The sequence below is a fragment of the Equus quagga genome, chromosome 13 (assembly GCF_021613505.1).
Source record: "Equus quagga isolate Etosha38 chromosome 13, UCLA_HA_Equagga_1.0, whole genome shotgun sequence".
Taxonomy (NCBI): Eukaryota; Metazoa; Chordata; class Mammalia; order Perissodactyla; family Equidae; genus Equus; species Equus quagga.
Genome location: NC_060279.1, coordinates 45,049,238 through 45,063,825, shown reverse-complemented (window position 1 = coordinate 45,063,825; position 14,588 = coordinate 45,049,238). Strand labels below are relative to the sequence as shown.

At 36.6% G+C, this 14,588-nt stretch overlaps 1 protein-coding gene across 8 annotated transcripts in view; it reads right to left on the bottom strand.

Moving 5' to 3' along the window:
- Nucleotides 1-14,588, bottom strand: part of PHKB (phosphorylase kinase regulatory subunit beta) — a 219,435-nt gene that overhangs the window by 182,325 nt on the left and 22,522 nt on the right. For all 8 annotated transcript variants that reach the window (XM_046680401.1, XM_046680400.1, XM_046680402.1 and 5 more), the window contains 2 exons: nucleotides 11,551-11,640; nucleotides 9,636-9,774 (listed from right to left, as the gene is read on the bottom strand). In XM_046680401.1, coding sequence (XP_046536357.1) covers nucleotides 9,636-9,774; nucleotides 11,551-11,640 — 229 coding nt within the window. The remainder of the gene's footprint in view (nucleotides 1-9,635; nucleotides 9,775-11,550; nucleotides 11,641-14,588) is intronic.

Genomic DNA, 14,588 nt, shown 5'->3' with positions numbered 1-14,588 from the left:
GCAACCCATTAAGTGCTCATCGACTGATGAATGGATAAAGATGTGGTATATATATGCAATGGAATACTACTCAGAAAAAAAGTGAGCTATTCACAACACGGATGGACTTTGAAAGTTATGTTAAGTGAAATAAGCCAGACAAAGAAAGACAAACACCATATGATTTCACTCATTTGGAAGATAAATTAACACAGACACAAAGAGAACACTTTAGTGGTTAGCAGAGGGGAAGGAGGTTGAGGAATGGGCACAATGGTTGTAGGGGCACATTTATACGATGACTGACAAATAACAATGTACAACCAAAACTTCACAATGTTATAAACCATTATAACCTCAATAAAAAAATACATTTATAATCAAGCTGATAAATATAAATAAAAAATGATTCATCCTCAAAAACATAAAAAAGACTCTTCTCAAATATTAAAAGCAAAGAAAAGGAAATTCCACCTTTAAACTCTCATTTAAAGTCATGTTTGTCTCTAGAAGTCATATTAGAAACAAATAAAAACTGTAAAAAACCTGCACAATACTTTTTAATATGACATGAAGTATAAGTTCAACTTTCTTTTAACAGATTTTACATAGTTGAGTACATTCAGAAACAGTTTTAACTTGAACCATGTAGGTCAAAATCACATAATTATTTCTAAAATAATATAATCATAATAGTTGTAATTATGTAACAACAAAATGTAAATATATTACATTTGTTTACCCTAATTACAGTAAGTAGATAATTTCCTGCAATACAATTACAAGTAATGGTGCATTTGGAACTACAACCTGATACATAAACATTTTAAAAACTCACACATATTAGTAAGCTTTTCTTCTGTTCTTTAAATTAAAATAAAATGATTAAGTAGAACTGAATATTACATTTTAAAAAACAATTTCAGAAGCCAAATTATAGTGATGTCAGCATCATGGCAGAGTGAGTTCTCCCAATGACCTCTCCCATCCACAATACAATGAAAAAGACATTCAAACTCCAACAGAGGACATCCACACAACAAAAATGACATCTGAGAGACCCACACAGCCACAGGTCGGAGGGTGGAGAGGATGAAGGCCACGTCGAGGAGGTGGAACAGGGTAAGAGAAAAGTGTGCTCCCTCCCCAAAAGACTGCGATGCAGTACTGCACGAAGCCTCCGAGGGGGAAGGAAGGAGGGAGCACACATTCGTGGGAACATCAAAGATCCCCAACGGACCTCGTAGCCCAAGGTAAAGCCCCTACTGAGGTGAAAGCTAACACGGCAATAACCTCATCGAGCCAAGACCCCAGTGGAGCAGATAGCAAGGGCAGAGCAAGTAAGCACAGAAATGTACACAGAAGAAAGCGTCTCCTCACCGAACTGCCTAATACTGGCTGCAGCACCTGGGATCCCAGAAGATCACAGATGGCTCAGATACGTGGCTCTTAACCCCCAGCCAATGGCGATAGGTGGGAACTGCAACCAAATAATACCAGGATGTAAAAGAATAAAGCCACGCCATATAGTAGTATCAAAAATTATATTAAATCTCCAGACCGGACAGAAAAAGACAAATTCACACAAATCATTCCGGAAGACACAGAAATCTGTAATCTAAATGACAGGGTATTCAAAAAAGCTATCATCAAACATTCAAGTTTTTAATTTAATTTAACATCAAGTTAAAAGAGAAAGTACAGAAACAATTTAACAAGCTCAGGAGCTACTTCACAAGAGAAACTGAAATTATAAAGAAGAATCAAACAGAAATACTGGAGATGAAAGACACAATCAAAGAGAAAAAACAAAATATGGATTCCTTGAATGCTCGAGTGGACATCAGGGGAATGAATTGGCATAATCGAGGACAGTCATATTAAAAAGCTCCAGACAGAGGAAGAGAGAGAAAAAGGCTAAAAAGAAATGAAGAAAGTCTCTGAGAAATATCTGACTCAATTTGGAAAAGCAACATAAGAATTGCAGGTATTCCAGAGGGAGAACAGAAGGAGAATGGAGCAGAAAGCTGGTGCAAAGAAATAATAGCAGAGAACTTCCCAAACCTAGGGAAGGAGATGGAAATCCATGTGGAAGAGACTACCAGATCTCCAAAATACGTCAACGTGAAAAGACCTACTGCAAGGCATATAGTAGTGAAACTGGCTTAAGTGAATGACAAAAAAAAAAAGGGCAGCGAGGCAAAAGAAAATAACTTACAAAGGAACTCCTATCAGGCTTTCAGCAGATTTCTCTGCAGGAAACTTACAGGCTAGGAGAGCATGGAAGGACATATTCAAATCTTAGAAGGACAAAAACTTTCACCCAAGAACACTCTATCCAGCAAAAATATCCTTAAGTTATGATGGAGAAACAAAAACTGTCCCAGATGAACAAAAGCTTAGGGAGTTCCTAGACACAAGATCTGCACCCTACAAGAAAGCCTGAAGATGGCCCTCACGCATGAAAGAAAAAAGGGAGAGGAGGGTTACAAAGCATGGAGTGAGGAGATAAACAGGTAGACAAACTCAGAAAAGTCTGGCTACACATCAGAATGAATTAGGAAATATTCAAGTATAACATTAAAGATAAAGGGAAGGAAAACACCAAAAATAAAGATACTCTCAACATTTTAACCACAAACTCACAACACAAGATGGAATAAGACGTGAGAAAAACAAATTAGGAGGGAAAGGGGAAAGGGACTGAATCGGTTTAGTCTAAGGAAATAGGAGGCCATCAGAAAATGGACTCCTATCTCGAGATTTTGAATACAAACCTCATGGTGACCACTAAACAAAAAAGCAGAAGAGAGACACAAATAATAAATAAGGAGAAAACAAAGATACACAACACAAAAACTACAGAACTCAATTGATAGACCCATAACACATGGGACGAGAAACAAAGGAAATGCAGGAGAACCGGCAAACGAGGCATAAAATGGCAGGATTACACCCTCATATATCGATAATCACCCTAAATGTAAATGGATTGAATTCTCCAATAAAAAGACACAGAGTGACAAGATGGATCAAAAAACAAGAACCAACAATACGCTGCCTCCAGGAAACACATCTCAGCTCCAATGACAAACACAGGCTCAGAGTGATGGGATGGAAGACGATACTCCAAGCTAACGGCAAACAAAAGAAAGTAGGTGCCACAATACCTATATTAGACAAAGGAGACTTCAATATAAGACAGGTGAAGCGAGACAAAGAGGGGCAGTATACAATGATCAAAGTGACACTCCACCGAGAAAACATAACACTTATAAATATCTATGTACCCAACACAGGAGCACCAAAATCCACAAAGCAACTATTAACAAACCTAAAAGGAGATATAAATTACAACATAATAAAAATAGGGACCTCAACACTCCACTCACATCAATGGATAGGTCATCCAGACAGAAAATCAACCAAGAAACAGTGGAATTAAATGAATGGATAGATGACTTGGACTTAACAGACATTTATGGAACACTCCATCCAAAAACAGCAGAATACATATTCTTCTCACATGTGCCTGGAACATTCTCAAGGATAGACCACATGCTGGGAAACAAGGCAAGCCTCAATAAACTTAAGAAGATTCAAATAATAACAAGCACCTTTTCTGATCACAATCCTAGGAAGCTAGAAATTAATTACAAGAAAAGAGCGGATGGGGCCAGCCCCGGGGCCAAGAGTTTAAATTCGCACGCTCTACTTCAGTGGCCCAGTGTTTTGCCAGTTCAGATCCTGGGCGAGGATGTGGCACCACTCATCAAGCCATGCTGAGGCAGTATCTCACATGCCACAACTAGGAGGACCCACAATGAAAAATATACAAATATGTACCAGGGAGCTTGGGGGAGATAAAGAAAAACAAAATCTTAAAAAAAAAAGAAAGGAAGAAAAAAGCTGAGACAGGAACAATGAGGTGGAGACTAAACGACAGGCAATTGAACGAGAATGGACCATTGAAGAAAATACAGGACAAATCAAAAAATATCTGAAGACAAATGAAAATGAAAACATCCCAAACCAACGCTACAAGATGCAACAAAAGCAGTACTAAGAGAGAAATTCATTGCAATACCAGCTTACATTAATAAACAAGAAAAATCCCAAAAAAGCAGTATGAATCAACACCTAATTGAATTAGAAAAAGAACAAAGCCCAAAGTCAGCAGAAGGAGAGAAATAATAAAAATCAGAGCAGAAATAAATGCTACTGAAACAAAAAAGGCAGTAGAAAGGATCAATGAAACAAAGAGCTGGTTCTTTGAGAAGATAAACAAAATTAACAAACTCCTAGCCAGACATACAAAGAAATAGAGAGAAAGCTCAGATAAATAAAATGAGAAGTGAAAGAGGAGAAAGAACTATGAATACCACAGAAATATAAAGGAGTATAAGAGAATACTATGAAAATCCATATGCTAACAAAATGGACAATCTACAGGAAATAGATAAATTCTTAGACTCTTACAACCTCCCAAAGCTGAATCAAGAAGAAATACATAATCTGAATAAACCAATCACAAGGAAAGAGACTGAAACAGTAATCAAAAGCATCTCCAAAAATAAAAGCCCAGGACCAGATGGCTTCCCTGGAGAATTCTAACAGACTTTCAGAGAGGATTTAATACCTACCATTCTCAAACTACTCCAAAAAATTAGGGAAAATGGAAAGCTTCCTAACACACCTAACATGTCATCCTTCTATGAGGCCAACATCACTCTGATACCAAAGCCTGACAAGGATAGCACAAAAAAAGAAAACTACAGGCCAATATTGCTGATAAACATAGATGAAAAAATCCTCAACAAAATATTGGCAACCCGAAAACAGCAATACATCAAAAAAATAATACATCATGATCAAGTAGGATATATTCCAGGGACACAGGGATGGTTCAACATCTGCAAATCAATCAATGTGATACACCACATTAACAAAATGAGGAATAAAAACCACATGATCATCTCAACAGACACAGAGAAAGCATTTGACAAGATCCAACAGCCATTTATGATAAAAACTCTTAATAAAAGGGCACTAGAAGGAAATTACAACACAATAAAGGCCATATATGACAAACCCACAGCCAACATCATACCCAATGGGCAAAAACTGAACGGCATCCCTCTGAGAACAAGAACAAGACGAGGATTCCCACTCTCACCACTCTTATTCAACATAGTACTGGAGGTTTTGGCTAGAGCAATTAGGCAAGAGAAAGGAATAAGAGGAATCCAAATAGTGAGGGAAGAAGTGAAACTCTCACTGTTTGCAGATGACATGATCTTATTATAGAAAACCCTAAGGAATCAATTGGAAAACTACTAGAAATAATTAACAACTGCAGTAATGTTGCAGGGTACCAAATCAACTTACAAAAATCAGTTGCATTTCTATACTGTAGTAACAAACTTACAGAGAGAGAACTCAAGAATACAATTCATTTACAATCGCAACAAAAAGAATAAAATATCTAAGAATAAATTTAACCAAGGAAGTGAAAGACTGCTACAATGAAAATTAGAAGACCTTCTTGAAAGAAATAGATGATGACATAAAGAAATGGAAAGAGAGTCCATGCACATGGATTGGAAGAACAAACATAGTAAAAATGTCCATACTACCCAAAGCAATCTACAGATTCAAGGGAATCCCAATCAGATTCCCAATGACATTCTTCACTGAAATAGAACAAAGGACACTAAAATTCATGTGGGGCAACCAAAGATCCCAAATTGCTAAAAGAATACTGAGAAAAAAGAACAAAGCTGGAGGCATTACAATCCCTGACTTCAAAAGGTACTATGAAGCCATAGTTATCAAAACAGCATGGTACTGGTACAAAAACAGGCACACTGATCAATGGAACAGAACTGAAAGCCCAGAAAGAAAACCACACATCTACGGACAGCTAATCTTTGACGAAGGTGCCAAGCGCATACTAATCGAGAAAAGACAGTCTCTTCAATGAATGGTGTTGGGAAAGCTGGACAGCCACATGCAAAAGAATGAAAGTAGACCATTATCTCACACTATACCCAAAAATTAACTCAAAATGGATCAAAGACTTGAAGATAAGTCCTGAAACCATAAAACTCCTGGAAGATAATATAGGTAGTACACTCTTTGACCTCGAACTTAAAAGGATCTTCTCAAATACCATGTCCTCTCAGACAAGGGAAATAAAAGAAAAAATAAACAAGTGGGACTTCATCAGACTAAAGAGCTTCTGCAAGGCAAGAGAATCTACGATCAAAACCAAAAGACAACCCACCAATTGGGAGAAAATATTTGCAAATCATATATCCAACAAGGGGTTAATCTTCATAAAATATAAGGAATTCACACAACTGAACAACAAAAAAACAAACAGCCAGATCAAAAAATGGGCAGAGGATATGAACAGACATTATTCCAAAGAAGATATCTAGAAGGCCAATAAACACAGGAAAAGATGTTCAACATCACTAATCATCAGGGAAAAGCAGATCAAAACTACACTAAGATACCACTATACCCCTGTTAAAATAGCTATAATCACTAAGAGTAAAAATAACAAATGTTGGAGAGAGCATGGAGAAAAGGGAACCCTCATACACAGCTGGTGAGAATGCAAACTGGTGCAGCCACAATGGAAAACACTATGGAGATGCCTCAAAATATTAAAAATAGAACTACCATATGGCTCAGCTATCCCAGTACTGGGCATCTACCCAAACAACTTGAAATCAACAATCCAAAGTAACACATGTACCCCTAGGTTCACTACAGCACTATTCACAACAGACGAGACATGGAAACAATACAAGTGCACATCGACTGATGATGGATAAAGAAGAGATATGATATATGTATACAATGGAATACTATTCAGCCACAAAAAAAGACAAAATCATCCCATTTGCAAGAACATGGATGGACCTGGAGGCTATTATCTTAAGTGAAATAAGCCAGACTAGAAAGACAACACTATACAATTTCGCTCATATGTGGAAGATAAACAAACATTGGGACAAAGAGAACAGTTCAGCAGTTACCAGGGGCATGGGGGTGTGGGGTGGGCACAGGGGGCAAAGGGAAGCACTTATTTGGTGATGGACAAGAAATAATGTACAACTGAAATTTCACCATGATGTAAACTATTATGCACTCAATAAAAAAAAACCATTTAAAAGTGCATTTTTAAAAATAAATTACTTCAGTCTCTAATAATAAAATAGAATATATCTAATCAATGAAATAACACCAAATTATACTCCTAAATGTGTGTGAAATATAATTGTGCATAAAATAATCGTTTTAAGCTCTCAGTACACATACACACAGACAAATTCAAACAGATGTCAGGTTTAATGAGATTGCTGACAAGACTCACAGAAAACTAATGCCAGTAGAAAAACTAAATTACTCATAATTTTTAAAAACTAATAACTTTATATTATGCATTCCTTACCAAAAAGAGATACATATATAAATTCCTAAAGAGAAAATATTGACAGCTTAATTTTTGGGAAATTCTTCATAACGTAATCTTATATGATTTCACCGGCATTTACAAGTAGAATTAGCAACAAAAATTCTATTAATTTTACAACATGAGAATTCTCTAAACAAATCATCACAACTTAATACTGTGAAACTAAAAAGGACTTCATTATAATTCTGTGATAAGTACCCTTGCATTTCTCCAAATGGGAACTATTTCCCTTGCTAGTAAGATGAAAAATCTGCTACTTTAACCACATAAGAAGGTAAATTTCCCAGGGAGTTTGTACATAGCATGCCCAACAAAGAAAGGACTTTAAAGTCTCCATCATATGTTTAAAGGCTTCTGTATTTTTTAAGCGATTTTTCCCACAACATTTTATTTAGAAAAATTTCAAACCTCTAGAAAAGCTAAAAGGATGCTCCAATAAACCTTTTACTCTCCACCTGGATTCACCACTTGCTAAAATTAGCTTGCATCCTCTATTCATAATTTACTTTCTGCGCTATTTGAAAGTAAGCTACAAACATCACCATCCCTAAACACTTCAGAAGTATCTCCTATAAACAAGGACATTCTCCTACATAACATCATCATTATCACACCCAAGAAATTTAATATTGATTCTATATTATCTAAGATATAGTCTATATGTAATTTATCCAATTATCCTCAAAACATACTTTATGGTGTTTTTTAATGCATGGTCCAATCAAGGACCATGCAATGCATTAGTTGTCATACTTCTTTAGTCTTTCTTAATCTAGCGATCTTCGTATCTATTTTCTAATCTTCTTTGATAGCTACGTTTTTTAAGGGCCCTAGTAAGTCGTCTTATAGCAGCCACAATCTGGCTTTGTCTGATTGTTTACTCACAGGTAGATCCATCTAAACATTTTGGTAAGAAGTCAACATGGGTGATGGGTACTTACCATTGTGTCACATCAGGAGGCACCTGATGTCAGTCTACCCCATTACTGGCTTGACCACTTGGTTAAAGTGCTATTGCTGCTCCTTGTACTCGTAAGACATTAGTAGCTTCACATTTAATGGAGGCTATGCTGTGCTTACATAGAATATGTAAAGAAAGGCTTGTAGTGACATTAGGAAACAAGCATGCTGAAAGTGACTACTCAGTCAGTAGTATTTGATTTTCTTTTACAAATGCAACACATCAATGATTTAAGACAAGGAATCATGTTCATCTGAAAGACAGAATTTTCAAATCAGAAGGATACGCATGTGTCACCCTCAGAAAATTAATATTCAGAAACCTAATCTTAATAATGGTTCAAATGTGTTACTATTGACTGATGTGTCAGGACCCACATTGGATGTTTTCCATATATAATGAAATTTAAAAAGTAAGGAGAAATTTTGTATAATGAAAGAATTTTTTTTTACTTTATAAAATAGTTATTTGACTTACAACCAGATTTAACAAGTGATACCCAATGAAGTGCAATGGGCAAAACACTAAAGTGGAGAGAGAAAAAAAAGGAGCCCAGGGGCCAGCCCAGTGGCACAGCGGTTAAGTACACACATTCTGGTTTGGCGGGCTGGGGTTCGCCGGTTCGGATGACAGGTGTGGACAAGGCACGGCTTGGCAAGCCATGCTGTGGTATGTGTCCCACATATAAAGTAGAGGAAGATGGGCACAGATGTTAGCTCAGGGCCAGTCTTCCTCAGCAAAAAGAGGAGGACTGGCAGCAGTGAGCTCAGGGCTAATCTTCCTCAAAAAAAAAAGGAGCCTTGGCCCTGACTCTATCATTAACTAGTTGCGTAATTTTGAACAAATCCTTTTAACTACTCTATGCCCCAGTTTTATCATCTGTAAAATTCAATCACCATCAATTCTCTCTATGATTGAAACCAACCAACTCAATGAGAATGGTCAGTTCATTCTGCCAAAGACTAATGCTGATTTACAAGCCTAGAGATGAAAAATTTTGGTCACAAAGTCATAAAATGTTAGAATTAATCTCACGTAAACCCTTAGGAAAACTAAAAGGTTTAGAGGCCTAAAAGGAGATGTGAGCAGTCACAGGTCACACAGTAAGTCAGCAGCAGAACCAAAAGACGGCTGCCCAATTTGTCTTTGGCGAACAAAACCCTCTTACCTAGACGTGAGTTACCAGTAGCGCACACACCAGCTCACCTGTAGGCAAGAGCCAAAGCCCACGCACCGGCAGCACAGTACAGACTGTCCTGCACCTTGGCCTTCTGGTCATCACCACACGTTTTAGTAGGAAAGAGACCTGTGGTTGGACTTTGATACAGCAGCAATGTTGACTTGACTGAAATTGAAGACAAGAAAAAGAAGGAATTGTACAGCCATTCATTCTCCTTAGGTTTCCTCATCCTCATCCCACGTCCGATAATTTTGTTGTTTCTCAACTTAGCTGTAGTAGAAAACTTTATAAAGATGTAGAAACAATGTCACTTAAGTTACTCCAGATGAAGTGGGAATCCACCCTGCACGGAGGAGTCTCCCACTTTTGAGGAAAGGTCTCAGCTAATTAGAACTTTAAGCCTTTAGCATACCCTGGTTAATGCCAATAAGAGCTGTAAGGCAACATCAGGTACAAAAGAAAAGATTAGCCAAAAAACTAAGCATATTTTCAACAAATCAGTTTAATAAGGAAACATAAAGCAAATGTACAACAAAGACTGGTACACATTCACTCAACCCAAAGCCAATTCAATTGGTGAACAGGCCAGAATCCTGTTTTTCACAGATGACTATTTTGTGCCTGGTCTTCAGAGGAATATATTCATGTTACATATTATATTGTACAAGTTAGGGATATGTTTAACATTTCAAAACTGAATCCCTTCCATATACGACATGAAAACAGCAAGTAAACTATTTTTGGAATGTTTCACTTAAATAAAAGATTAATGTTTTATGAACTTTTATAAAAGAGTAATAAAATAGAAAATTAAATACACTAAAACTACATTTCCTAAAAGCTATCTTATTCTTGTCTATACACAGATGAGTAATGTTTTTCCTAAAAATATACTAATCTAATCTGGATTGGCATGTGTCAACTACTTTTAGGACAGTTTTTCAAAGGTCCAAAGCAATCTGGTCCTTCACAGAGATTAAAGAATTAAATTTAACTTATTTTTCTTTTTCTTTTTCTCAGACTGAACTGAGATTATCATTACCATTTCTTTCAGAATATGAGGGTATTTGTTATTTTTCCCGGAGTAAAGAATTGGTCCTCACAGTCTGAAGTAAACAATTGACATCTCTAAAAAGGTAGTTAAATCTCTAGCTGGTTATGGCTACAGAAATAATAAAAGGGCAACATATGAATAGAATATATACTAGAATCTTGACCAAAATAAGCTGAATTACAGTTTTACATGAGGTTGAAACAAACAAAAAAGTCCTTATCTCAGGGGAGACAAATAAATCAAATTGTGTTATTTGCCATAGTAGGCCAAGTAAATGGCACAAGAAGCAAACTGACAAAAAATTAATAGGTCTTTCCAACTTACAGTCTCATGAACAAAGAGAAGCCCTATACACACATATCTCAAAGCTGCTTACTCATATCGAAAACCAAAATTTGCCAGGCTGATCTTGGCAAAAACAAAACAAAACAAACAAACCAAAAATATCAGGGGCCTGATTTTAGTAACAGTAATCTGAGATTACTTTCTGTACCTCAATGAATGAGAAATGGATATAAAAGCTTCAGAACCACCTAGGAACCATGTATAGGTAAATGAGCAATGAATACTGCAAAATCTTTGTCTGTGTAAGCATTAATCAAGAATAGCCTCTGGTTCCAAATCTGGTGATGTTTATGAAGGCTAAAAGGACACAGAGGACACTGGTGATAGTTTTAAAATTATTCAGGGACAGATATGACTTGCTAGATTCCTTTTATAGTCCCCGTATCAATATGCAATTGGAATATATAGCTGCCAAGCACTGAAACTACCCCAACATCCAAATGAGGGACCAACATCATCACCTAATGTGCGCAATGTAACGAAGGCAGAGTAAATACTAGTCACAGCTACCTAAGGACATGTTTACCTCAGGTTTTGCTTACCAATTCTGTAATAATGATCCAATTTATCCCACAGAGTTTCATTATCAGGTCTTGGAAGATTAACGCTTTTAAGAGGTTCATAAACTGAGCCTAAAAGAAAGATGAAAATCCATCAAATTCAGTCATTTTCATCCAGATAAACAAAGAAAACCAAACAAATGAAGAAGTACTACTTAGCAAACTAATTTTCATTTTTATACGTAAACTATCATATTTCCCACTGGTCAAATTTTTGGTGGGGGAAGGAGAGAGCAGAAAGCACTCTTGTACTAAGTACAGAGGGTTCTAAGTGTTATGAGACACCCCTACCCTTACCCCCGGCAGTCAATCCAACTAACTCACGTGTACGCTGGTCCTTGCAAGTGAAATATCACTAGTACTCAGGTGGTAGTCACTAGCTCCATAATTTCAGTTCCCTTTGAAAAATAAACCTAGTTACATGCCCTGCAATCCAGACCTTATTCCTTATGCTCATGCTTCATCAGGCAATTTTCTGTCAAACGATCATACCCCAAAAGTCTCAAGGAAAAAGATAATGCTGACATGTTCCAAAATCATCCACTTCACGAATATTCAGATGGTTTTCACACTGAAATTCTGCCAAGTCTCCAATTTCTCCTAGGTAGATAATACTCTTGCCTTATTATCTGGACTATAAGCAGAAAGATTTCTACTTCTCAGCCATGAAAACTACTCCAAGGTGTTAGCAGAGCACAGTGCTCCAAAGCTACAGAACACATACTAATCACGGTAATTTGCCACAAAATGGATACAGAAAATTGTTCACTTGACTAGTGCACTTCTCGACTGCGGACTGAAAAGAAGACATCTGAACCTTCAGCCATCAGACTAAGTACTGTCTCTCATTCTGGCTAAAAGCACCCAGAAATCATAAACATCTCAAGGTCACAATTAATCCACCTATGGATTCAGGTAATGCGTGTCATATAGTCTAACAACACAGCACAAGAGTGAACCTATAATTTACCTGGAGGGGAAATCATGTTGGCATGCTTTAAGCATCTGTTTTTAAAGAAAATTAAAGTATTTATGTTCGTAAAATTATGACCAGTATGGTAGTTTGAAGCCAAGGTATTAGGAATCCCTTTATGCTTAGGGAGATAAACATTACAAAGGAAGTAAGAAAAGGATCCACACATTCAGGCAATACTCCCATTATCTTCGGTTGGAAAGAGAGATGATTTGTGGATAAAAACAAGGAATACAAAATGACCTGCTCTGAGTGAAGAGATTTTTCTAAAAAAAGAGTCTTCACAATGACAACAATCAGAATGACCCCATGGCGAAGAATGGGGAGCCCTATCAACACAGACAGGAAAGCATGAGGACTCCCGTACAGGAGGCAGACGCCCAGCCACGCCCTCTGCCTCTGCCTCCATGCATCCACTCAGCTCTGGGTGGGTATGAGTATCTGGGCAGCCTGGCAGTTGGGAAGAACAGTATGGCCACGACTTGCACTTTAGGTATCAAGTACTGGGAGTTTACAAATTCTCAGTGAAGCTCATCTAATAATTAATAAAATAAAATCAGGTACAAATCTTCACAGTTTTTAAATTGTACCTACATATATACAAAGATTAAAGTGGACACCTTTGCTGGTGTAGAAGGGTTGTAGATGAATAATATTTGTTTTTATTTAGAACTCTATTAGTAGAGCTAACATTTTGCTTTCTATAAGAAAAATAAAATCACCAAAAGTTGCATATATACTTTCATTACAAGTAGGAAAACAATAATGTGCATATGGATAAAGATTGAAATAGAATATGCAAAACTGAAATCCATCTGCATTATAAGGGTGGGTGAATTTATTTTGCAAGATTGTTTTAATGACATTGTATCATGGTTTCCGGAGTGAAAAAGTATTTATTTTTCAAAGTGCTATTACATTAAGGTGATCCTCCCCTCCCAAAAAAGATTTAAATGATTCTGTCATCTGCTTCTCAATAAAAATCGCCAATGGAATGTCTTAGAAGCAACAATAAATAAACAAAAGGAAAACCAGACGTTTCAATAAAATAAATACCTACTTAGAGCTAAACAAGATGTTTAAAGCATAGGAGAAAAGCATAAAAGTAAAATCACCTAATTCACCAAGAATCAATATTTTCTTATACTTTCCTGTATCTTCAAAGAAAGCCCATGGTGAATTAAGAACAGCCTGGCTAGATCAACGGTAACATTTTAGTGATCACCATTGCACTGCTCCTGAAGTAACTGCATACAATTAAACAAGGATGTTCCACACAATTTATGGTGAACAGTACCACAAACCTGAAGTCAAAGGAAAAGTAATCGATGGCAACATTTTAAACAAGAATTGGACATCTGAAAAGCATCAATACAAATAAAAATGAGCAGGAGAAAGCAATCAATGGAGCATGATTTCCCAAAAACGAGGAAAAAGACGCAAAATGACAGAAAACTCTAATGTTTAGAGTTCAAAATGAAATGAATTTTTAAAACGTAAGTTTTTCCTTCTATGTTTTCCCCATTTGAATTACGCCTATATCCAAACATCACAAAGTAAAAGGAAACTTACCAGCTATCAAGTTTGTAAAATGAGTTTAAATATGTCAACCTTATACCTCAGTTCCCTTGGTATTAAAAAAAAACAATCTACATCTTCATTTCAGAACACATTATTGTCAAAGAGATACAGTGACAGAGAACAATACAAAAGAAGCAGTAGCAGAAGTTGCTACTTGAGAAGAAATATTACAGCTTTGTTATGAAGGAGGAAAGGGCTATTTTCTATCAAGATTAAAGAAAGAGTTTCCAAAGACATTTCTATGAGACAGAAACAATATTAAAAAAGAGTATAAACTTGAGGAAGATGGGCACGGATGTTAGCTCAGGGCCAGTCTTCCTCAGCAAAAAGAGGAGGATTGGCAGTAGATGTTAGCTCAAGGCTAATCTTCCTCAAAAAAAAAAGAAAGAGTATAAACTTAACAAAGGCATAAATTTTCTGAATTTTGCTCTATAAAACACCAAGAAGGTTTCTGAGTGTTATGGGG